We start from the raw sequence: 20,993 nt of genomic DNA, 5'->3' as shown, positions 1-20,993 counted from the left end.
GAGCGGGGTAATTTACCACTAGAAGACACATCCAGCGGCCATGATTGCCTTATACGTATCAGATCCTTTCGGAACCCACGATGTAATTCCGAAGGTTATTATAAAGATCTTTTTGACGATCGAGTGTTTGCTATCCACAGAATCACATTGCCATCTCAAAAGACCCATTTATACACCATTGAATTTCATACCACCGCCTACACAAATCATTGATACACTCAACTCAGAGCTGCCGCCATGTCTGGACAGATCAACGGTGCTTCGTCAACATCAGCAGACTCTCATCACACCTCTATCCCTCCGCGGTTATGTGCTACAGCAGACAAGCCTTCCCTTGAAGCATTCAAGAAACTAACCACCAATTCATCACCTGCACACTACCCCCTCGCCGCCTCAATTCTCAAAAACGTACCCGTCTATAATCTCCCAGACTACTTCTCCCTCAGCCCCGCACAACTTTCCGCATTCCAAGATGAATGGTATCACATCCTCCTCTCCGGCCCAGGAGTCTTCGTGACCAAAGGCCTCTACAAGGACCCATCCCTCCTCGAGCGAGTAAACACCGTCTTCTCCTCCATCATCGTCAAAGAAAAAGCCAGCTCCGGCTCAAAAGGCGACCACTTCGCCGGCACCGGCCAAAACGACCGCATCTGGAACTCCTTCTCAAAACACGGCCTGGAAGACCCTCAATCATACTTCGAATACTACTCCAACCCCTGGCTTCCCCTCATCTCCGCCGCCTGGCTAGGCCCTCACCACCGCCTGACCGCCCAAGTCAACATCGTGAAGCCCGGCGCGAAACCCCAAATCTCACACCGAGACTACCACCTCGGCTTCCAGACCGCAGAGTCCTGCGCACAATTCCCCAAGGCCCTGCAGATCGCGAGCCAGCACCTCACGCTGCAGGGTGCCGTCGCCCACTCTGACATGCCCATCGAGAGCGGCCCCACGCGCCTCCTGCCCTTCAGCCAGAAGTTCGAGGACGGCTACATGGCGTACCGGCTCCAGGAATTTTCGGACTTCTTCCTCGAGAACTATGTTTCGCTGCCCCTGGAGCTGGGCGATGGGTTGTTTTTCAACCCGGCGTTGTTCCATGCTGCGGGGCAGAATGACTCGAGCGATGTGCTGCGTTCGGCGAATTTGTTGCAGATTAGTGCGGCGTTTGGGAAGCCGATGGAGACGATTGAGACGTTTCCGCTCATTGAGAGGACTTGGGATTTATTGGTGGAGAGATATAGCAAGGAGGGTTTGAGTGAAGGGGTGAGGACGTTCATAGGGAATGTCGCGGAGGGATATCCTTTCCCGACGAATTTGGATAGGAGGGTACCAGAGACGGCGGGTATGGCGCCGGAGAGCGAGCAAGAGCTGTTGGTAAGAGGGCTGAAGAAGGGGTTCGATAAGATTCAGTTGCTTAAAGAGCTTAGGAAGTTGAAGGAAGACGAGAAAGCTTAAGCAAGCAATGAGTAGTAGCAAAGTAATAATCTCAACTGATAGAGGCTTAAGCGACGGATAGTATCGCTCTTTGTATCTTGCCCGATGTCCAGCGTATTTTTGGGTGCTGTAGTTACAGGGTAAAGCAAACATCAAGTTGAGTGACCAGTGGCGTAGGGTTATATCCGAAAGCACCGCACCTAGATATATTCACACATTGGAGCATTCACACTCTCTTGGATTTGTTACTTTCGAGTATCTTGATAATGCATCATTACACTGACGCTTGAGCTTAGAGAAAAGGTGGGAAGCGCTAAGCAGCCATTCCCATGCCCTCAAGATGAAACCACATGCTACCCCATGTTACTAGACCTAAACTCCCGCTCTCCCCACCATCAGATCTTCCTAGAATAATTGTACAGAACCGGATCAAACCAGCCAATGGGTATATTATGAAAAGCGTAGGTTTGCTGCTTTTGATTATAGACGAAAAGGAGAAAATGCGGATGATGCAAAGAGGCGCCTGCACATCCAAAGTCGGGGTAGCCGAAAATTTATAGGATGCCTTGCGCAAGAAGATCATTATAGATCTTCTCGGGCATGACGTTACCCTCAGGATCTTCCATTTGGACGACATTGTCGGCACTTGACTTTTCCTTCTTCTTGTCCGCTTGGATCTTGGTCCATAGTTGTTGCGCCTCGTCAATCTTGGTGATCTCACGGAAGAGCGTCGTGTTCGTTATGCCCAGGCACTTGAGTCCGTATATGTGGCGCGTCTCGTTGAAGTGTTTCTCGAACTGCCGCCGACCCATGTAGTTATAGTTACCGCAAATTTCGCAAGGGAACTCGTTACCAAGACCGTGGAGCTTGTACAGCCAGAAAGGAATAGGCTTCCCAGACCAGTCGAGAGGAAGCTTTAGGGGATTGTAGATCTTTTCTTCTCCATCGGATTCTTCGTCGTTCTCACCGGCACCATTGTTTGCCTCGGGGGCCTCGGAGTAGAGCATTTCCAGTTCTTGTTGGCGCTCTCGCTCTGTCATACCCTGTTTGCGCTCGACATTCACCTTGGTGTCACTGCGCTCCGTTTGCATTGCTGCGGCAAGTTTCCTTATACGGTGTTCCTTCTCCGCAACAGCGCGCTCCTTGAAACGTGTGTCAGGGGCGGATGACTTGGAACCAGTCTGCCCACCGGTCGTAGCATTGGCCATCTCCTGCTCATTCTTTTTGTGTTTCTTCCCCTTCAGATGGTTTTCGTATACGTTCTCATTGCTAAAGCTCTTCTTGCATGCCGAACACCAGAGCCCATCCGATCCGGTATTACTATGCTCCACCGCCCCATTTTGCGAAGCGTTCTTTTCCCAACCAGGCACCTCCTCTTTCTCCCAGAGTTCTGCAAACTCTTGATCGAAATTGGCGAATAGTTTGTCCAGATTCTCCAGTGGCTTGGTCTTGCGCATGAATCCCTCCAAATAATCCTGCAATGCCTTGAGGTATTGGAAATACGATTCTGAGAGTTTTGAACTGCGGGTGATGGAAGATTGGGGCGGTGTGAAGACATCAAACGCGTCCAAATATTGAAGATACGTCAGGCGGCGAGCATGTTGATGACCGGGAAGGTTGAGATACTGCTCATGTAAAGTTGTGAGATCGAAGTAGCGACCGAATCCCTCCTCTCCTGTAAACATGGTCTCGACATGTCGAATGACTGCGGCTTGCTCCTCCGGGGACCGCCTCTTATACATCTTTTCGAGATTCTCGAATCCCTCGTTCGGGTAGCGGCGGTGAAAGTCTCGAATAGAGGCGATTTCTTTCTGGAAGGAATCCATCGTCTCTCCGGTACTCAGATCTCGCAATTCGCGTTCCCTTTCACCTTCAGGATCGTCATAGAGCTTCAAAAGGCGACTTGACTGGTCTTCTATTTGCGCAAGAAACCGCGATATTTCGTGGTCGCGGGCGAGGCGATCACGAATCTAGAAAAGTCAATTCTCTCACACTAATAGGTTTACGTGATGTGGCAGAGATGGCAGGAATAAAGCTGAGATATAACGTACATGCTTGGGATCATCGTGCAGAAGTTCGGTGATAGCTTCTTCAAGTCGTTCCAGGTCTTCGTGAATGAAGCGCTGCTCCTCCAAAGCCATGTTGGCAAGATAAGACGTGAAGTCCACTCGAAGATTATGCTGGTATCGCAATGGTTGCTTGCGGGCAGTAGATGAAGGCGATAAATCTGGGCGTAGGGCGCTAGGAAAAAGGTTCTTCCGTCTTCCGTACCGGGCAAGCTCAAAGTTTTGGATGAAGGCGAACAAGCTTCTTGCAGTCTGCGCCCGAACATCTCACATATTCACCAATTACTGAACAATTGACTAATCTTTGTCGAAGATGGCGGAAGGAATCGATCGAAATGTGGACGACAAAATGGAGTTCTCCACCTCCAAGGAAGTGACGGTGGCACCGACTTTCGAAGCCATGCACTTGAAGGAGAACTTGCTGCGCGGAATCTATGCCTACGGATACGAGTCGCCTTCAGCTGTGCAGTCGCGCGCAATCGTGCAAGTCTGCAAAGGTCGCGATACTATTGCCCAAGCGCAATCTGGTACAGGAAAGACCGCGACATTTTCCATTTCGATTCTGCAAGTCATCGATACGGCAGTCCGTGAGACACAAGGTATTATACCCAAGCTTTCCAAGTGCTGGGACCGCGACTAATCCCGAATACAGCGCTCGTACTTTCACCCACACGTGAGCTTGCAACACAAATCCAATCTGTCGTCATGGGTCTCGGCGACTACATGAATGTCCAGTGTCATGCCTGCATTGGCGGTACAAATGTGGGGGAGGACATCCGCAAGCTCGACTACGGCCAGCATGTGGTATCCGGAACACCAGGTCGTGTAGCGGACATGATCCGTCGTCGCAACCTACGAACGCGCAATATCAAGATGCTAGTTCTTGATGAGGCAGACGAGCTATTGAACCGGGGATTTCGTGAACAAATTTACGACGTCTATCGCTATCTGCCACCGGCCACTCAAGTCGTTGTTGTCTCGGCCACCCTTCCATACGACGTTCTGGAGATGACAACCAAATTCATGACAGACCCTGTCCGCATTCTTGTTAAGCGTGACGAGTTGACACTCGAAGGCCTGAAACAGTACTTCATTGCCATCGAGAAGGAGGAGTGGAAGTTCGACACTCTCTGCGATCTCTACGATACGCTCACCATTACACAGGCGGTAATCTTCTGTAACACACGCCGAAAGGTGGACTGGCTTACCGACAAAATGCGCGAGGCAAACTTCACTGTATCATCGATGCATGGAGATATGCCACAAAGGGAACGAGACAGCATCATGCAGGACTTCCGCCAGGCCAACTCACGCGTTCTGATATCGACCGATGTGTGGGCCCGTGGTATTGATGTCCAGCAGGTCTCCTTGGTCATCAACTACGATCTACCGTCGAACCGTGAAAACTACATTCACAGGATTGGACGTAGTGGACGATTTGGACGGAAGGGCGTGGCTATTAACTTTGTCACCCAAGAGGATGTCCGCATTCTGCGCGATATCGAATGTAAGTTCATTATCCTGTCATTGAACAGAATTCATCCTGACACATGACACAGTGTACTACTCGACCCAGATCGACGAAATGCCCATGAACGTAGCGGACCTGCTTGCGTAAGGGGCTATGTGGCAATCATGACTATTATATGAAAAGACTGCCTACCAGCACTAGCACGGTCGGAATGAAGCCCTCAAATGGCAGGATGCGGTTGCGGGTGAAAATGAAGAGGTGGAGGAAGGGGCCCTACTGCCAACAAGTAAGTTCAAGTATATTCACGAATGATTCCCCTACATCTCGGCTGATCTTTTATATCAGTAATGACATATGGGGAAGACAAGACACCATACCCCCTTTCCAAACGAGATACAATTTGCCTTCCCTTGCAATTATTGCAATTATGAACCTTGCACGTCGGGACCTTGGTGGATTACCACACATGAGCATTAAGAATGTCATCAAAGCTACTGATCGTCGTTCTCTTTAAATTAGATGGAACAAGAAGACTGCCATGCCTCAAACTTGTTGCCGGGCACCAGTGTATAGGGCGAGAGTTTCGAACTTAAGAACTTCCGCCCTATGCCCCATCATCAGACTTAATCTGACAAGATTTGCTTATATTACCATCTGCTGCTCGTACTCCACCAGATAGGGAGATCGAGGTCCTGGCTGGTAAGGAATTCCAGATCACTAGATATTTTTGGTCTGTTATGGATAGCGTGACCCAATCGAAATCTTAATTCTCAAATGTTCATGTCAATGAGGTACCTTCCCTATTCCATGACCCCTGATGTCGTGATTGACACGAAAAGTCAAGCTCTTCCACCCAGATGCTAGCCCCTACTCTACTACGGTAATAGTTTCCCCTGGTATTCTGATTAGTTTAGTTAGCCAAAAGCGAAACCAACTGTAATGACTTTCCATACTCAAACTCGAGTCCAGTGATCTTGACCCTGAATGAATTGGCAGATGCCTCTCATTGAGGACCATCAACGAATGTTGGAAATTGGTCGTACAATATGTACCAGCAAGCATTAGGCAAAAACACAGACTGGTACAATCTTTTTCAAAAGCAATGAACCTCGAAAGAACTTGGAGATCGTATGTACTGACTGGCTGTCCAAAGTGGAGCCACGGCTACAATTCATAACGGAAAACGACCTCTTGCACGTATAAGAACCATGATGTTAGACTGGCACGGATTTGAATCACAAATAGTACATTGGTGTTCGCTCTGTATTGTTTCCGTTATTGGGACTATGTAATTAAACGCTCAAACATACACAACTTCAACGAATTGCATCTACGCACTACTTCGGAATACTACAGCACCGCCGTGTCTCCACCTTATAGTCTCTCTCGCAGCCATAACATGCAATGCCCTGCTCAGTGCTTGCTCGCTATAGCCCTTTCCATCGACCATTTCCCTCTTCAATGTGCTCAGGTTCACCTGCCAGCCGATAGGCATTCTTCGTCTTAGGTCATCCTCAACCTTGTTGACTTCATCCATGAGTTCTTTTGATCCCTGGCCCTCGCCCTGGTTAACGGCGTCCATGGTCGAGGCAAGGAATAATCGGATGGCCTCGTCAACATGGGTCTCATCGGCAACAGGGGAAAGTGAGAGTTTGGCCAGGGACTCCGTAATGCGGATGATAGCTTCCAGTTGACGGACCGTAATGGGGATAGAAGAACGAGCATTAGCGTTCATCTCTGAGGCGTGAACTTGACGACGAATAGATACGAAATGCGATGACAGCTTCTCGGCAGCTTCCGGCGAGAGACGAGGAGCACATTTCTGCCTGCAGTATGTGATATACCGTTTCATCTTTTCGATGGGAATTTCCGCCTGAATAGCCTCTTCAACACCACGTCCACCCATTGCTATGCCCATGACATGCTTCGCGATGCGCTCATCACGGCCACGATCATGGTCGTCCCGCACAATGAAAATCATGTCAAAACGGGACAGAATTGTGGTCTGGAAATCGATGTTTTCGCCCGGTGTTTTCATATCGTCATAGCGTCCGAAAATAGGATTGGCGGCTGCGAGCACGGAAGTTCTTGAGTTGAGAATCGTTGTGATACCTGCCTTCGCAATCGAAATAGTCTGTTGCTCCATAGCTTCGTGGATAGCTACTCGGTCTTCGTCACGCATTTTGTCGAACTCGTCAATGCACACCACACCCCCATCGGCAAGGACCATGGCTCCTCCTTCCAGATAGAATTCCCGTGTGTTGTGGTCCCGCTGTACAGATGCAGTAAGACCAGCTGCCGATGAGCCCTTGCCGGAAGTGTAGATCGCGATGGGTGATACCTTTTCGACGAACTTCAACAACTGAGATTTCGCCGTTCCGGGATCTCCGAGCAGCAGAACATTGATATCACCTCGAAGTTTCATTCCGTCAGGCAGAATCTTCTTAGACCCACCCATCAGTAAACATGCGATAGCTTTCTTGATATCTTTGTTGCCATAAATGGAAGGGGCAATGCAATTGGCGAAAGTTTCGTAAAGATCTGGCCGTCTGCTCATCTCAAGGAATTCTTGCTCTTCTTCTTCAGTGAAGACTGCATTGCCCTTGGTTGTATGGTCGACGTCCGCATGTATTCCGACCGCGCGAATGTACGGATTTCGAATTGCAACTGCAGCGCTTTGGGACTTCTTCGAGCCCTTCTGTTGATAAATCGAAAAGACACCCATGATAGTACATCTTGTTCCTGGAACCACACGATTGGTCAAGTATCGATCTGCTGAGATCATGATGTGTCGGGGCAGCTCTCCCACGGGCACCTGATCTGGCGCTTCTTGAAGTTTCAGTACTTGCTGATCGATGAATTGTGACCTCTCATGTAGAACGTAGTAAGGATCGAGAGGGCATTTGTCTGCCGTTTCGCCTTCTGTCTTCTGCCTTCCACATGTACGGGGAAGCGATACACCCGAGAAACCCCCTGATATCGACATGATTTCTTCGTGTGAGCAGTTGCGGCATCGAATTGCGAGGGCGGTAGTTTTTGAGGATAACGTGGAAGCACCAATAATGATGCCTGGTATCCGCACGAGGTGGGAGACATTTCCAGCCGTGAGATCTCGAATTGAAAGTTCGGCTGCTGATGAGTGTAGAAGCAGTTGATGTGCAGGGAGTTTAACGGTTTGGGAAGGATAAACAATGCGCTGTGTGCATGTTTTGAGAGCTGCCTCGAACTACTCCTTGTCAGCCTCGATGGAACCCATAGTTGTATCATTTGGACATACGAGAGGTATGATTTCAGCAGGATCCTGTGTGAGTTTGTGCGCCAACTCTTCGTCATAGGATATCAGATGTGCAATATCGATATCGCAGTAGTATTGTTTGACAAGCACGTTCTCCCGTATTTGGTCTCTATATAATTATTAGTCTGTAAACAGTGCATGACTATAGATGCGGACACTAATGACATACCTGTAGATAAACACATTGTCGAGATGGAAGTCCATAACAAAATCGACAAGCGCTTGCTGAATGCGTGAGGGGGAGGCACCATTTTGACGTTCATCTCCCGCCTGACTCCCAAAGAGGCTGATCGAGTATGCTGTTTGCCTGTCCGTCATCTTATTTGTATTAGATATTGCTGAGGCCGGAGGTTGATGTGAGGTTGAAAACACCGATGTGGGAGTGAGGGGCTTGGAGCACATACGCGACGCGTTTTCGTTTCGCGTGTTTCCTCGTCCGTGCGCAAAGTACCAATTAAACCCACTTATGGACTAGTCTGAATGAACATCGTATCCTGAATCTCTCTTCGTTATCTCCAATCCGAGTCTCTCACATTACTTTTACACCCATTTTTAAAGTGACTACGTCGTATAGCACTACAAAAATACACCACCGTACTGTTAAGACGTTCATGTGTTACTTCCAACTTTTCATGGCTTTTCAAACTTTGTGTTAGAAAGCTTTGCGTCTGATACAAAGAATAGCTCCTAGCCAACTCTTCTTGCGGTATATACCGCATGATTCGCAAGCAGGCTGACCGTGAGCTTGGTGATTACAGAATACTTCAGACTATTCAACTGAGGAGAAATATATATTAACTGTGCTGGCAGTGACCAACCACGGATTAAATTGACCATCCATGGATAGGAAAACTCTGGACCATGAGGATGCACTGATGACGGAACCAGGATCGTTCTCAGCTTGGACAGTAGAATTTCTAAGCAATCGAGTCCGCTATTACTTTCCGGTCATCACTTAAGAACTGTTGTGGATCTTGCTCGTTCATTGACAAACTAACTAACGAAGATGGACAACAGCAAGGCATTCCATCGCTGCTAGTTTGCTCTTTCTCGGCCTCAGCTGTTGGGACTGTGCTGTCCTATGTCTAATTCTGTGACTGGGCGCAATAATATCTCCCTGCATCATTATGGATCTAAGAGGTTGCTAGGATCTTTACGAAAAGGATAATCGGACTGGCTACCACAACATGTACTGTCCACGCTAGAAGCATGCGCGGTAGAAAGACAAGGCTTCCAAGAACCCGGTGTACATGTCCGTCGTGGCATGCCGTATCCATAGCCATGGGACGCCTATGGGTCTGCCTATTGTGGGCTTCTTTATCGTCTATGGCTGCTCAGTTCTCGCCTTCATGGCGTTGCTCGAGTTGATTGTCGAAAGACTCGAGACCCTTCGATCCACGCCATTGAATCATAGATCTACACACGCTCACAGGATTTCGGACGCATGCCATATACTATTGGACTGGGTAAAGGCAATGACGTTCAAATTAGAGTCAGGTTGAGTCTGTGTTCTATCCACACCAGACTGCCAGATACTTTTGTGTCGCCACGGCGAATGAATCGACCTCCATCTGATCTGGTTCCAGATCGAGGATGACAACCTTGCCACCTAATATGATATTTTCCAGAAAGCGAATGGTCGCGTGTTCAAGACCTTTCCATGGAAAGACCTATCCTGATGAGTGGAATCCCAGGTGAATCAAAGTCGCCATGGCAAAATAGCAGAGCATACAGCTACAGAGATCTGGACTCCACAGTGTCACCACCGTTGGGTCATTGGACTACAAGAATGACTGTTTCGAGACTGAATCTCTCCTTTACATGCCACCTGTGCGATTACCATACGATCTCAGGCCGAAAGACTTGGATACTGTATTGCAGTGGAAACCACCAGCCCTGGGCGGAACTCGGCACACGTCCAACTGCTTGTCGCTGAGTCTCTATCATTAAACATACCCATTGATATCCATCCATCGCGAGCACGTTTTACAATGGCGGCTCCCATTGGCTATTCGCCTAACGATTAAGCAGGTGCTGGGCATTCCGCCCCGATGCCTACAAGAGGATAATTTGCTTGGCCGCTTGGCTTCCGCCGTGCTTTAGCTCAAAGCAACCACTACGGAACCATTTGATCCTTTTCAATCTCAACTTTGGACGAGGCACCGACAGTACGCTCTAGATATTTGTTGTCTGACCCACCTCTCCAAGATACCAAGCTCTCTTGCACATTATGGACAAGACTTTGAACCTTTTCCAAAGGCCTGGTATTGCAAAAACAGCGCGCACATGCACGAATATACCTCCTGATTGGATAGTACCATCACACGTGTGGCGTGCAACATCTCGTTCACTCCGAGCATGCTAGCACGTGTGAGTTCTGAGTTGCAATATATATATTGTCATCTAGGTTTCAATCCTTGTTGGAAGGCAGCAGCACGACGTTCACAATCAGACGCTCAGTCAACCGCTTAGCCACCACAGTGATTGGCCTTCGACAATCAACATGGCACGTTTGACTCAGTACGATTATATCTTTGCCTTTGGCACAATCTTTTCCTTCCTTGATGCTTGGAACATCGGTGAGGCTCTCCCCATTCACGTCTTTGCCTAAGAGTGTTGTAGGCTGATAATCCGTAGGTGCCAACGATGTCGCCAATGCCTTCGCAACTTCGGTTGCCTCACGCTCTCTTACCATGTTGCAAGCTATGATGATCGCCTCCTGCATGGAGTTTGCTGGTGCTCTTTCGGTCGGTGCTCGTGTCACAGATACCATTCGAACCAAGGTCATCTCCACCAAGCTTTTCGAGGATGATCCAGCCGTTCTCATGCTTGGCATGCTCTGTGCCATCTTTGGTTCTTCGGTTTACCTGACCTTCGCTACGCGTTTCAGTATGCCAGTCTCCACTACCCACTCCATCATGGGCGGTGTCATTGGTGTTGGCATTGCTTCAATTGGTACAGAGGGTGTCAACTGGTCTTTCAAGGGTGTTTCCTCTGGTGAGAGCTTCGTCCAAACTGTTCTCGAAGGGAAAGGCTGACGTTCGTAGTGTTTGCTGCCTGGGCTATCGCTCCTGGTATTGCCGGTGGTTTCGCTGCTATTGTCTTCCTCATCACAAAGTATGCCGTCATGCGCAGGAATAACCCAGTCTATAAGGCTTTCTTTACCGTTCCATTTTACTTCTTCACCACTTCTTCGCTGCTCACCTGTAAGTGTTTTGTCGTGGCAGTCGTCATACGGAATTAAGTCTAACAATCACTAGTACTCATTGTTTACAAGGGTGGGTCTGCAAGGATTGATCTCACCGAACCACAGGTGGCCGGTGTCACAGTTGGTGTTGGTGCTGTTGTCGCTACCCTCGTCTCCATCTTCTTCATTCCGTACCTCTACCGCAAGGTTCTTAAGGATGATTGGGAACTTAGATGGTACCATATTCCCCAGGGTCCTCTGCTGCTCCGACGTGGAGAGCCAAATCCACGTCCAGAGGGTGTGCTCGCTGGTGGTATTCAGGACTACTACCGCGGCCATATGACTGCAGAGGAGCTTGCGGCGAAGAGAGCAGAGGAGGGAGCCGCTTCCGCCGATGCTGGAAAAGAGATGGGTGTCAATGCCCACGAGAAAGATGGATCCAACTCCGATATCACCCCGGCGCAAACAGTGGCTCCATCTGAGCCGGCTCGTCAATTGTCCACACCCAAGAACAAAGCCCCACCCGGTGCATGGTACACCCCAGCGGTCGCATTCTTCTGGCTCAAATATGCTTTCTTGCACGGAGTGCAACAGGACCTTGTGGAGCAGCAGAAGAAGAAAGACTTCCTCTCGGGTGACCTTGAGAAGATGCATGCTGCAGCAGAGCATTTCAACAACGAAGGTAAGAACTTTCTTCACAACCGTGCCACCAGAAGACCAACTAACGTTGAACTCAGCCGAGTACACTTATTCGTTCCTCCAAATCATGACTGCTGCGACTGCTTCCTTTGCTCACGGTGCTAACGATGTTGCTAATGCAATCGGACCTTACACGACGATTTACTTTGTCTGGAACACCGGTAAGCTCGGCACCAAAGTCCCTGTGCCCGACTGGATTCTTGCCTTTGGTGGTGCTGGTATCGTTATCGGCTTGTGGACATACGGTTACAATCTCATGCGCGCACTGGGTAACAAGATTACTCTTCACTCCCCGTCTCGTGGTTTCTCCATGGAGCTGGGAGCTGCCATCACTATCATTCTTGCCACCAAGCTTGCGCTTCCTGTCTGTAAGTCAAATGTCCATGTATTTGTTGCTGTGATGGATGTGTACTAACACTCTGATTAGCGACTACGCAATGCATCTGCGGTGCTACCGTGGGTGTCGGTTTGTGCAGCGGTAACTGGAGAGCTATCAACTGGCGCATGGTTGCATGGATCTACATGGGCTGGATCGTTACTCTCCCCACCGCTGGTATCATCTCCGGTGGTCTGATGGGTATCATTCTCAACGCTCCACGCTGGGGTATGAACTAGAATGTCTAGTTCTTGTCGACTAACATCTCTCGGAAAAAGTCTGCTGCTGAATCTCTCGCTCCTGATCTCGTTTTCTGCATTCTTTCGGCCACACGGGCCTACTCAATGTACACAAGCCTTTTGCAAATTGCAGTGTTTCTACGATACCTACATAATACATGCAATCTAGACTGCTTCACACTAGTAAACCTTCTCAATCCGACGAACTTGAAATTGAATTGGCTTTTGATGATAATGGAGATGTGAGACGAACAACAAGATCCCCAGAAGCAGTCAGTGATTACTCTCGCATAATTTCTTTAGCCTCATCTATGAGGTGTAAAACACCCTGATAGTTTTGATCATGTTCGTTGATCATGTATGACTACAAAAGTATTCCTACACAGTAGGCAGTTAGTTATTGGGGTTATTTTTTGCCAAAGTTTGGTGCTAATTATGTGTCGTCTGTAATCATGAGTCTAGAGCAGTGATTCCGGCTACACAAGTCCTCAATGTGCTAAGAAATGTATTGGTGACGCTTTATAGATCCTGCTCGGAACGAAAGGGCAACAATCAAGATGTTTGGTTCGACATGGTATGGTCTAACGAAGATCGACTTAGTGCCCGGGAAACTGGAAACAGCTTAGCGCGTGCATGCGTGTGCCAGCCGGGATCCAGTACCAACCTTCAGGTCTAGCACTAAGATAATAGAGGGTCCGCGCGCGTTTGAGTGTGTGCAGGCCCCCGAACAGATGTCATCAAGTCTTTGAGCTTCTTGGGATGGTTACAGCACAGCTCTACAAGAACCAACGCCCATTTTCGACCTCCCTCCTTTCCGTCAAATACATTTCTAGTTTGCAATGTATCGCAACCGCGAATAGCAGAACCGTACACGCCTTCCCATGATCCCTTATGCCTCAACCATCCAGTAGCCAACGCGCATCTCCACCATGGCTTCTCCGTCCACACGGAAGTCTACAGAGAGCTTCAATCTGTCCAATTCGCCTCCGCAGTCACAGTCGCAATTCCCATTCCCTCAACACGATTGGAATATAAGATCAAGCTCCACCAGCCGGTACCAGCCCCGTCGTGGGTCAACGTCTAGTTCAATACACTCCTTCGGGGGAGCCTTGGATACCTCATTCAAATCAAGCATAGGCGCGGTGAGGGAACACAACCAAAATGGTAATCGAGCTGTGGAATATCTGTTTAGTCGCGGGCATTCTTGCTGATATACACGTAGCCATCTCAACTCTACTACAGCCCCCCATTGTCCGCACTGGCATGCTACCACATACATCGGCTTCCGCGGCATTATCACAACACAAACCCCCGTCTACCAAAGATATACCACCCGTAACCCTACCGAACATCCCACATATCGAGCCGTCAGCGTTCAGTCCATACCTCTCACAGGTTGGCAATCTATATGATGCTTTCCAGAGAGCTAAAGCCGAGGCTGAGGGCGATACCGCTTCAATAATTGGGCGAGACTCTGCCAGGAAGGATGATTCCGTGGACACTTCCGAACTTGGTCTGCGAGGCGCTTCGCCTGCAGCCACTCCAAAACTATCGGGCGGCGTTTTCTCACCCTCCGGGTCGCCCAAGCCAAAAAGACGCGCAAGCGGATCGAAGCGTGCACTTCCTACCGTTACGCCGTTGTCTACGATACCCAATATTTACTTTGATGAAAACTTTCGTCTGGAAAATCCACGCACTTTTGATGTTGTTAGCGAGCGATCTGAGGTAGTGCGACCGGTACAGTCTAAGAGCAGCGATGATGTAAATATTGCCAATGGATCATTCGAACCTCCTCAGCAACCCGGACGGAAGGCATTGGCCACAAATGCAATACTTCAGGAGAAGCTATCTTGGTATATGGACACAGTTGAAGTACACCTGATATCTTCTATATCTACGGCTTCAACCTCTTTTTTTGCAGCTTTGGGGTCCTTGCGCGAACTACAGTCAGAAGCATCGGATTCGGTTGCCAAAATTAAAGCTGTGCGAGAGGATCTGCGTCGCTTGGACGAGCAGATGGCTGTTGGTGGGCTGAAGATCGTTGATATGAAGAGACGACGAGAAAACTTGAGGAGGTTGACTGATACAACGGATCAACTGCATGCAGTTATGACTGGATTGTCACATTGCGACGAAGTCGTCGACAAGGGCGATCTTGAAGTTGCTATAAACCGTTTGGGCACGGTGGAGCGATTGATTTCTGGTGACTTGGATACCTCTGATCCTTCCAATGATGCTTCATGGATACCCGCTCATGTACCTGCGTTCACAACGGATCTACGACATCTTAGAGCTTTAGATGGCGTGGGAGAGGGCCTACAAGATCTAAAATACCGCATTGGCAAGGGCTTCGAAGCCCGTTTCTTGGAGACATTACTTTCAGATCTACGACAGCATGTGAAGAGCGTGAACAACCGCGATACCTTAACACGATGGGTAACTACTTCGCAACGAGCACGTGGACAGCACTCTCGATTAAAGTCCGTCCTACCAGCCTATCTGAACACCAGTAACTCCTTTCGTCATGATCTGCGAACAAACCTTATGGGATTGAGTAGCTCCAATTTTACTAGCCAAGCCAGCTCTGCCTTTCGGGATGCGATCCTTCGCGAGATGAAGGTTCTTATTCGACATTATCTCCCCAGTTCCACCGACGATGATGCGGAGTCTATGACATCTGTTTCGACTAGAAGTGGCCGGGGCCACAGCCAGCAAGACAAAAACTCAATATTGGCCCGTAATCTACGCGCAATGGATCCTGCGGATGCCGAGGAATTCTTTGTCAACATTTTCACTGATATTGGGGAGGCCATTCGCAGATTAAGCATTCAGATCAAGGTCCTTCTCGACGTTACCAGTGGAGTCAGTACTCCACCCGCGTCCAGCGGCGGCCTTCGTTCGCCTCCCAGGAGTCCAAACATTGGCAGCATCGATGGGTATCTTGGTGGGAATATCCCTCCCTCCGGTCCAAACGCATTGCAGGAAGAACTCATGCAGGCTCTGGATATGTCGAGCCTCCTCGGACAGGCTGTTGACGCAGCACAGAGCCAGATTACGAAACTTCTCAAGGTTCGCTCAGAAGCCACTACGAATCTTCCATTGGATCGATTTTTGAGGTACTTCAATCTTTGCAGACTTTTTGCAGATGAGTGCGAGGCAGTATCTGGGCGCTCGGGTGCGGCTTTGAAAGGCGTTGTCAATAATCACATCAACGAATTCATTCCGAAATTCGCAGACTTCGAAAAGCAACAGCTTATTCACTCTATGGATTCTGACCGATGGGACCCGAAAGACTTTGACGATGCGGACAACGCCGTATTGGCCAGGATTCTCCAGGGAATGACAAGTGATCATGGCGATTGGACTGAGCGCGGTGATATTCTCGCAGACATTAGCGAGCATGAAGCTGTTTCATCACAATCTCAAAGCAATGGAACAACCAAGGAGAAATCGAAGAATCCCACCGCTGCGACTGTTGATGAAGAGAAATACATTGTCTCTGAGTCATCTTCTATTGTTCTCCGTGGCATCGACCGTTTTGAAGCATTACTGGCAAACATTCCCAGCATGACAGGGGAGGTATCTGCCTCCCTCTGCGATTATCTGAAACTCTTCAATTCGCGGCTGTGTCAGCTGATTCTCGGTGCGGGTGCTCGGCATAGCGCAGGGTTGAAGAACATCAACACCAAACATCTTGCCATTGCGTCTCAAACCTTGAGCTTAGGAATTGCTATACTACCATATATTCGCGAGTTTGCACGACGCCATGCTTCGGGGGCGCGGTCTTCTCTAGCCGAGTACGACAACGTGAAGCGACTTTACCAGGATCAGCAAGTGAAGATCCACGAGAAACTTACAGAAGTCCTGAGCGGTCGAGCCACAGTGCATACTCGTAGTCTTAAAAAGGTCGAATGGGATCAGGATACTGAGCGTGATGTCAGTGCTAACATGGAATCGCTCACCAAAGACACTGTCACTCTGCACAAAGTCATCACCAAGTATCTGAATGAAATGACAGTTCGCATGATCATGGGCCCGGTTTTCGAAAGTTATCGTGAGCAAGTCGGAGCGTTGTTGAAGGAGGCTGTGGTGAAGACTCCAGCTGGTAAAGCAAGGTAAGTAATGCGTTATCCGAAGCAAAACTGAATGGTTCTAACTTGATATAGGTTGCTCCGCGATGCTAAACTATTCGACACGCGCCTGAGCCATATTGATGGGGCAGGAAACGTGGGCGCATATCTCATACAGCTTGTCGAAGCTAAAGTCGTGAAAGAAGCGCCAGGCGCGAAAGAGAAGAGTGCGGTTGAAGAGCAGGCGGCGGATTCAAATCCACCTCAGAAACCTGACATTGAGGCAACCTGAAAGTGTACATTGAACTGATCATTTGACCCATCACTTTCTAACGATTTGATGTCCCCATTGGGAGCACTGTTGGGACCAGTTCTGTGGAGTCATATAGGAAGTCAAGCCCCAAAACGAGTCTGTGTCGTGAACTGCAGATAGTAGTCTGGCTATGCTCAAGCCACCCACACGCATGTGTTCATGCAATGTGGAGTAGCCTCCAGATTGCTCTGGAATCTGCAATCGCACATATCATTATCATTCTTCCAGTCGACACCCCTATCTGTCAGTTATCTAGAATAGATCATGATCAATCATGTTATGAGCGTATCGGAGTCTGGCATCTATCGGCGTTGCTACACGTTCTAAGTAAGAACAGCTAGTTGTGAATTCTACATATCAATCTATATTATCATGTAACTCTCTTCAACGCTTTGCGACGTGTTTCGGATTAGGTTTCCCACGAAGCGATCTCGAGAATTTTGACACAGGAGGAAAATGAGACGGCCAAACTGTTCCATGTCCTATTGCAAACCTACCCAGACCCATCTTCTAGCTACTTTATGGCAATATGCTTGGTATGATGTGAAACCTCACCCAACGCTGCCGAATAACTGTGCCCAAACGAACCCGCATTTTCATCTCCCTTACACGCTTCCTTCTCATGTGAGTAACTTCACGTAGACAGATTTCCGACTATTTTAAATACATAACTATGTCTATACTACAGTAAACCTATTCATTCCATTGAAAAACCCAGACCTTTGCTGAGCTACTTAAAGGTAGCCAAGTCTCATCGCCCAGGAAGTTCAGAGCAATTGCTTTCCGTCCAAAAACGGCAATTTTCCTATCAACCTTCCGTCCAATCAGATGTCTCGCTTGGCACTAGTCACGCATCAATGATGAATGGGCGCAGATATCTGATCGCAAGTGACAACAGGGAAAGATTGGTTATTGTAAGAGTGTGTATAGATGATGAAATCTCTTTGATACTATTACCGGAATTTGAAGAGGGTTTGCTTTGCAACCGTTTTGACCTTTTCAAGGAGCAGATGCGCTATCTCTGGTAAATGGAGTTATGTTCTGCTCCACCTTCAGACATTGAGAGTCATGTGAAGTTATCAGACTGTCTCTCGCACACATAGCAATGTTGTTCCCCGTCTAGGATCTTTCTTTCCATTTTCACTGCCAGAAAGTCCTAGCGTGCAAGTACTCCAACAGTAATTTGTATGCAATTCTCAAGTAAATTTACATTGTGATGGTAGAATGCTCAATGTATTTAGTGCCAAAGCCGCGATGAATGTATATGTATGTTGAAATGATGTGGGCAGTAATGTTGAGGTACTTCTATTTTGTTGATGTGTCTCTCCGCAAATTTTCTTTCCGTCGTATCGAATTTTACCTTGCTGAAGAACAAAGGGCAGAGGGGTATGTTGATATGCAGCCTAGGTGTTTCCACACTTTTCTCCATTGTGTGTTGGATTGCATACACAATTGCAGCTACTTCTCCATCCTAGACACCTCATTCTTCTCTTTGCTGATAATTTCCACATCGCCGTGGGTCAGCTTTCCTTTGCCACGGGCGGGACGTACAAATGCATTTGCAGCTACACCTCCGTCTAGGAAAAGATAGTCAATCTCCTCGAGACTGAGATTACTTGTCTCTGGATAGAAGAAGTATATGATCGGGACAAAAGCGTACTGGATGATGTCAGCGTATTCCTAAACGAAATGCGTAAGATATACTGTACCGCAATGGCCATGAATACGAGATATCCCTTCCACTGAATTCTGTTGATGAGGACTGGAGAGATCATAACAACTACGAAATTCTGGTAGGAATGTAAGTTTCCGAACCGTAAATAGCCATGTTAAGCTTACCCAGAGCCATTCTGAAGAAATTGCCAAAGCGGATCCTCGAATTCTAGCATGCAAAGGAAGAATCTCGGGTACGTAGACCCAGGGCGCACAATTGATAGTCAGACCGAAAACCAACATATACTATGAAATGTCAAATTAAAGACCACAGGACAATACAATGGTATGACTTACAACGAAGAAGAAGGCAACAGCTGCCGATGCAGTCTTTGTATTCCCTTCAAAGCTGAGCAGAATGGCAATCATCATCATGGAAAAGCCAAGCCCAAATGTGCCAAAAATCATTGTGCGTCTACGTCCCATCTTGTCCATAGCGAATGTGGGGAGCAACGACCCAAGCATGAAGACAACCTGGACACTATGATGTATTAGCAGTCATAGTGTCGGAAGAATTTGATCTCGCTTACCATCCTGAGACAATCTGGGCAATCTTAGGATCCATGCCAACGTTTAGGACCAATGCAGCTATTGTTGGTTAGAAATGAGCGTTGCTAAATGTAAATAGGGAACGAACATGGAACATAGAATACAACGAGATTGATGCCGGTGGCTTGATCCATAATCTGTTTTGTAATTTAGCTACCACCAAAAGTTGTGCATATTTTTGAAGACGTACCATTACAGCATAGGCCAATATGACTCGCCTGCGAGTCTTCACAGCATCCTTTTTCAAAATACTGAAAAATCCCGAACTGTTCTCGAGTGACTCGAGCTCGAGAGCTGTATTGATAGACGCCTTTTCGGCTTGGATGAACTCGCTATCTTCGGTTTCGTCAAAGACTCGGCAAAGAACATCGATGGCTTTCTGTTGCTCGCCGCGTTTGAACAACCATCTGGGGGACTCGGGGAGGTCGTAGAGCAAAATCATAACGATAGCCGCGAATAGTATCTGGAATGCCAGTGGGAATCTCCAAGCAAGAGAGCCGCCGACAAAGGACAGACCGTAGTCCAGCCAACTGTATTGTGGAGATCTTTAGTAACAGTTTCATGACAGAGTTGCAACTTAACTCACTATGCGAAGACGACCCCAACTGCTACGAAAAGAAGTTCTGCCGAAACCAGTCGACCGCGAAGATGTGGTTTACAGAGTTCGGATTGACTGGATTGGTTTTAGGTTTAAGCCTTGAGGTTTATGTGGAAGACTTACTATGAAGGGACGGTGGAAGATTTCATTCCAGTACCTAGACCAGTGATGACACGCCCAAAGAATAGCTCGACCAGACCGAACGATGCAGCTTGTAGCACTGCCCCAATGCTGATCAGGACCATAGCTAGAAGAATGGCTCTGCGTCGGCCAAGGAGCTCGCCGAGGAAGAAGTTCACTATATTCATCAGGGAGTCGTTCTAAAAATTGTGTAAAGGAGCCGTACAGACACAGCCACCAATGCAGCCAAGAGTATAGGAGCTGACAATGATTCCCGTCATCACATCGTTAGGGTGATCGAATTGGTTTTTCCAGTTTTCGTTCTGGAGAATGCCGCCAAATACACCCTGATCATAGCCAAATAAGACGAAAGCTAGAAGGCATGTGCTTGAGATGCCGACTTGTAGCCGTTTGCCTCTACCTAACCACCCAGTCAATGGCATGCTGTGTCTTTTCTCAAGACGTGGGTTGGGCTCTGGAAATTGGGAAGAGATCTGGCCAAAGATATCGAATAGCTATCCTTGTTTTGCTCCTGACCAAAGGGACCCGAGAGACTTATATAAGTAGGTATGTAGGAAGTGGTCGCGCCCTCGTGCCCCCTCATTTTTTGATACTCCGGTGTAGTCTGGGTTTTCCTTGGAAACCCGGGGAAAGTATATGCTAGCCTGATTCTGCAAGGGTCCAGCCAGAGATAGTCCAACTCACTCCATTGTCTTCACAAGGAACAAATGCCTCTGGTTGCCATTTTCAAATTAACGTTTTGGGTAATGATAGCCTAAGAAGTGCTTGAGATTTAATGCCTTCAAGATGTATCAGTCTTGGCAATGTCAGTATTTTAGGGATTATTCAATTGACAATCTTGTCGT

At 48.2% G+C, this 20,993-nt stretch overlaps 7 protein-coding genes across 7 annotated transcripts; 4 read left to right on the top strand and 3 right to left on the bottom strand.

Moving 5' to 3' along the window:
• Nucleotides 1-237: 237 nt before the first annotated feature.
• On the top strand, nucleotides 238-1,452 carry BU24DRAFT_487669 (phytanoyl-CoA dioxygenase-like protein; the record flags this gene model as incomplete). The annotated part of the gene is made up of 1 exon (XM_033533473.1): nucleotides 238-1,452. One exon carries the CDS (start codon nucleotides 238-240, stop codon nucleotides 1,450-1,452), a length of 1,215 nt encoding a protein of 404 aa, XP_033389543.1.
• Nucleotides 1,453-1,516: 64 nt separating this feature from the next.
• On the bottom strand, nucleotides 1,517-3,624 carry BU24DRAFT_361813 (uncharacterized protein). Its single transcript, XM_033524158.1, has 2 exons — nucleotides 3,483-3,624; nucleotides 1,517-3,401 (listed from the first exon to the last, which is right to left on the bottom strand). The coding sequence occupies exons 1-2, from the start codon at nucleotides 3,570-3,572 to the stop codon at nucleotides 1,986-1,988; spliced, it is 1,506 nt and encodes a 501-aa protein (XP_033389542.1). The 5' UTR covers nucleotides 3,573-3,624; the 3' UTR covers nucleotides 1,517-1,985.
• Nucleotides 3,625-3,809: 185 nt separating this feature from the next.
• BU24DRAFT_416862 (ATP-dependent RNA helicase fal1) lies at nucleotides 3,810-5,416 on the top strand (the record flags this gene model as incomplete). Its single annotated transcript, XM_033526560.1, has 3 exons — nucleotides 3,810-4,096; nucleotides 4,150-5,004; nucleotides 5,057-5,416. Coding segments are annotated over 3 exons (1,201 nt in total), but the record flags the coding sequence as incomplete, so codon positions are not given.
• Nucleotides 5,417-6,215: 799 nt separating this feature from the next.
• BU24DRAFT_438412 (DNA replication licensing factor mcm5) lies at nucleotides 6,216-8,644 on the bottom strand. The gene is made up of 3 exons (XM_033530255.1): nucleotides 8,433-8,644; nucleotides 8,246-8,372; nucleotides 6,216-8,194 (listed from the first exon to the last, which is right to left on the bottom strand). Exons 1-3 carry the CDS (start codon nucleotides 8,579-8,581, stop codon nucleotides 6,299-6,301), a joined length of 2,172 nt encoding a protein of 723 aa, XP_033389540.1. The 5' UTR covers nucleotides 8,582-8,644; the 3' UTR covers nucleotides 6,216-6,298.
• Nucleotides 8,645-10,766: 2,122 nt separating this feature from the next.
• BU24DRAFT_457202 (phosphate-repressible phosphate permease-like protein) lies at nucleotides 10,767-12,764 on the top strand (the record flags this gene model as incomplete). Its single annotated transcript, XM_033531519.1, has 6 exons — nucleotides 10,767-10,842; nucleotides 10,901-11,260; nucleotides 11,311-11,469; nucleotides 11,524-12,132; nucleotides 12,188-12,517; nucleotides 12,577-12,764. The coding sequence occupies 6 exons, from the start codon at nucleotides 10,767-10,769 to the stop codon at nucleotides 12,762-12,764; spliced, it is 1,722 nt and encodes a 573-aa protein (XP_033389539.1).
• A 709-nt stretch (nucleotides 12,765-13,473) lies between these two features.
• On the top strand, nucleotides 13,474-17,501 carry BU24DRAFT_446270 (Vps54-domain-containing protein). The gene is made up of 3 exons (XM_033530755.1): nucleotides 13,474-13,928; nucleotides 13,987-16,879; nucleotides 16,931-17,501. Exons 1-3 carry the CDS (start codon nucleotides 13,694-13,696, stop codon nucleotides 17,124-17,126), a joined length of 3,324 nt encoding a protein of 1,107 aa, XP_033389538.1. The 5' UTR covers nucleotides 13,474-13,693; the 3' UTR covers nucleotides 17,127-17,501.
• A 1,104-nt stretch (nucleotides 17,502-18,605) lies between these two features.
• On the bottom strand, nucleotides 18,606-20,570 carry BU24DRAFT_457200 (general substrate transporter; the record flags this gene model as incomplete). The annotated part of the gene is made up of 10 exons (XM_033531518.1): nucleotides 18,606-18,806; nucleotides 18,857-18,937; nucleotides 18,987-19,106; nucleotides 19,158-19,341; nucleotides 19,391-19,448; nucleotides 19,498-19,546; nucleotides 19,600-19,939; nucleotides 19,996-20,082; nucleotides 20,131-20,305; nucleotides 20,354-20,570. The coding sequence occupies 10 exons, from the start codon at nucleotides 20,568-20,570 to the stop codon at nucleotides 18,606-18,608; spliced, it is 1,512 nt and encodes a 503-aa protein (XP_033389537.1).
• Nucleotides 20,571-20,993: the final 423 nt, after the last annotated feature.

The sequence above is a fragment of the Aaosphaeria arxii genome (assembly GCF_010015735.1).
Source record: "Aaosphaeria arxii CBS 175.79 unplaced genomic scaffold BU24scaffold_1, whole genome shotgun sequence".
Classification (NCBI taxonomy): Eukaryota; Fungi; Ascomycota; class Dothideomycetes; order Pleosporales; genus Aaosphaeria; species Aaosphaeria arxii.
The sequence above is the reverse complement of the archived record's forward strand: the minus strand, read 5'-3'. Positions and strand labels throughout refer to the sequence as shown.

What these genes read in the sequence shown, in the direction of transcription:
- BU24DRAFT_446270 (XM_033530755.1), top strand. Translation starts at nt 13,694, where the DNA reads ATGGCTTCTCCGTCCACACGGAAGTCTACAGAGAGCTTCAATCTGTCC. An exon ending in GAGGGAACACAACCAAAATG is followed by an intron (nt 13,929 to 13,986) that starts GTAATCGAGCTG and finishes ATATACACGTAG; the next exon opens with CCATCTCAACTCTACTACAG. An exon ending in ACTCCAGCTGGTAAAGCAAG is followed by an intron (nt 16,880 to 16,930) that starts GTAAGTAATGCG and finishes AACTTGATATAG; the next exon opens with GTTGCTCCGCGATGCTAAAC.
- BU24DRAFT_438412 (XM_033530255.1), bottom strand. Translation starts at nt 8,581, where the DNA reads ATGACGGACAGGCAAACAGCATACTCGATCAGCCTCTTTGGGAGTCAG. An exon ending in GACAATGTGTTTATCTACAG is followed by an intron (nt 8,373 to 8,432) that starts GTATGTCATTAG and finishes ATAATTATATAG; the next exon opens with AGACCAAATACGGGAGAACG. An exon ending in CTGCTGAAATCATACCTCTC is followed by an intron (nt 8,195 to 8,245) that starts GTATGTCCAAAT and finishes GACAAGGAGTAG; the next exon opens with TTCGAGGCAGCTCTCAAAAC.
- BU24DRAFT_361813 (XM_033524158.1), bottom strand. Translation starts at nt 3,572, where the DNA reads ATGGCTTTGGAGGAGCAGCGCTTCATTCACGAAGACCTGGAACGACTT. An exon ending in TGCACGATGATCCCAAGCAT is followed by an intron (nt 3,402 to 3,482) that starts GTACGTTATATC and finishes TGACTTTTCTAG; the next exon opens with ATTCGTGATCGCCTCGCCCG.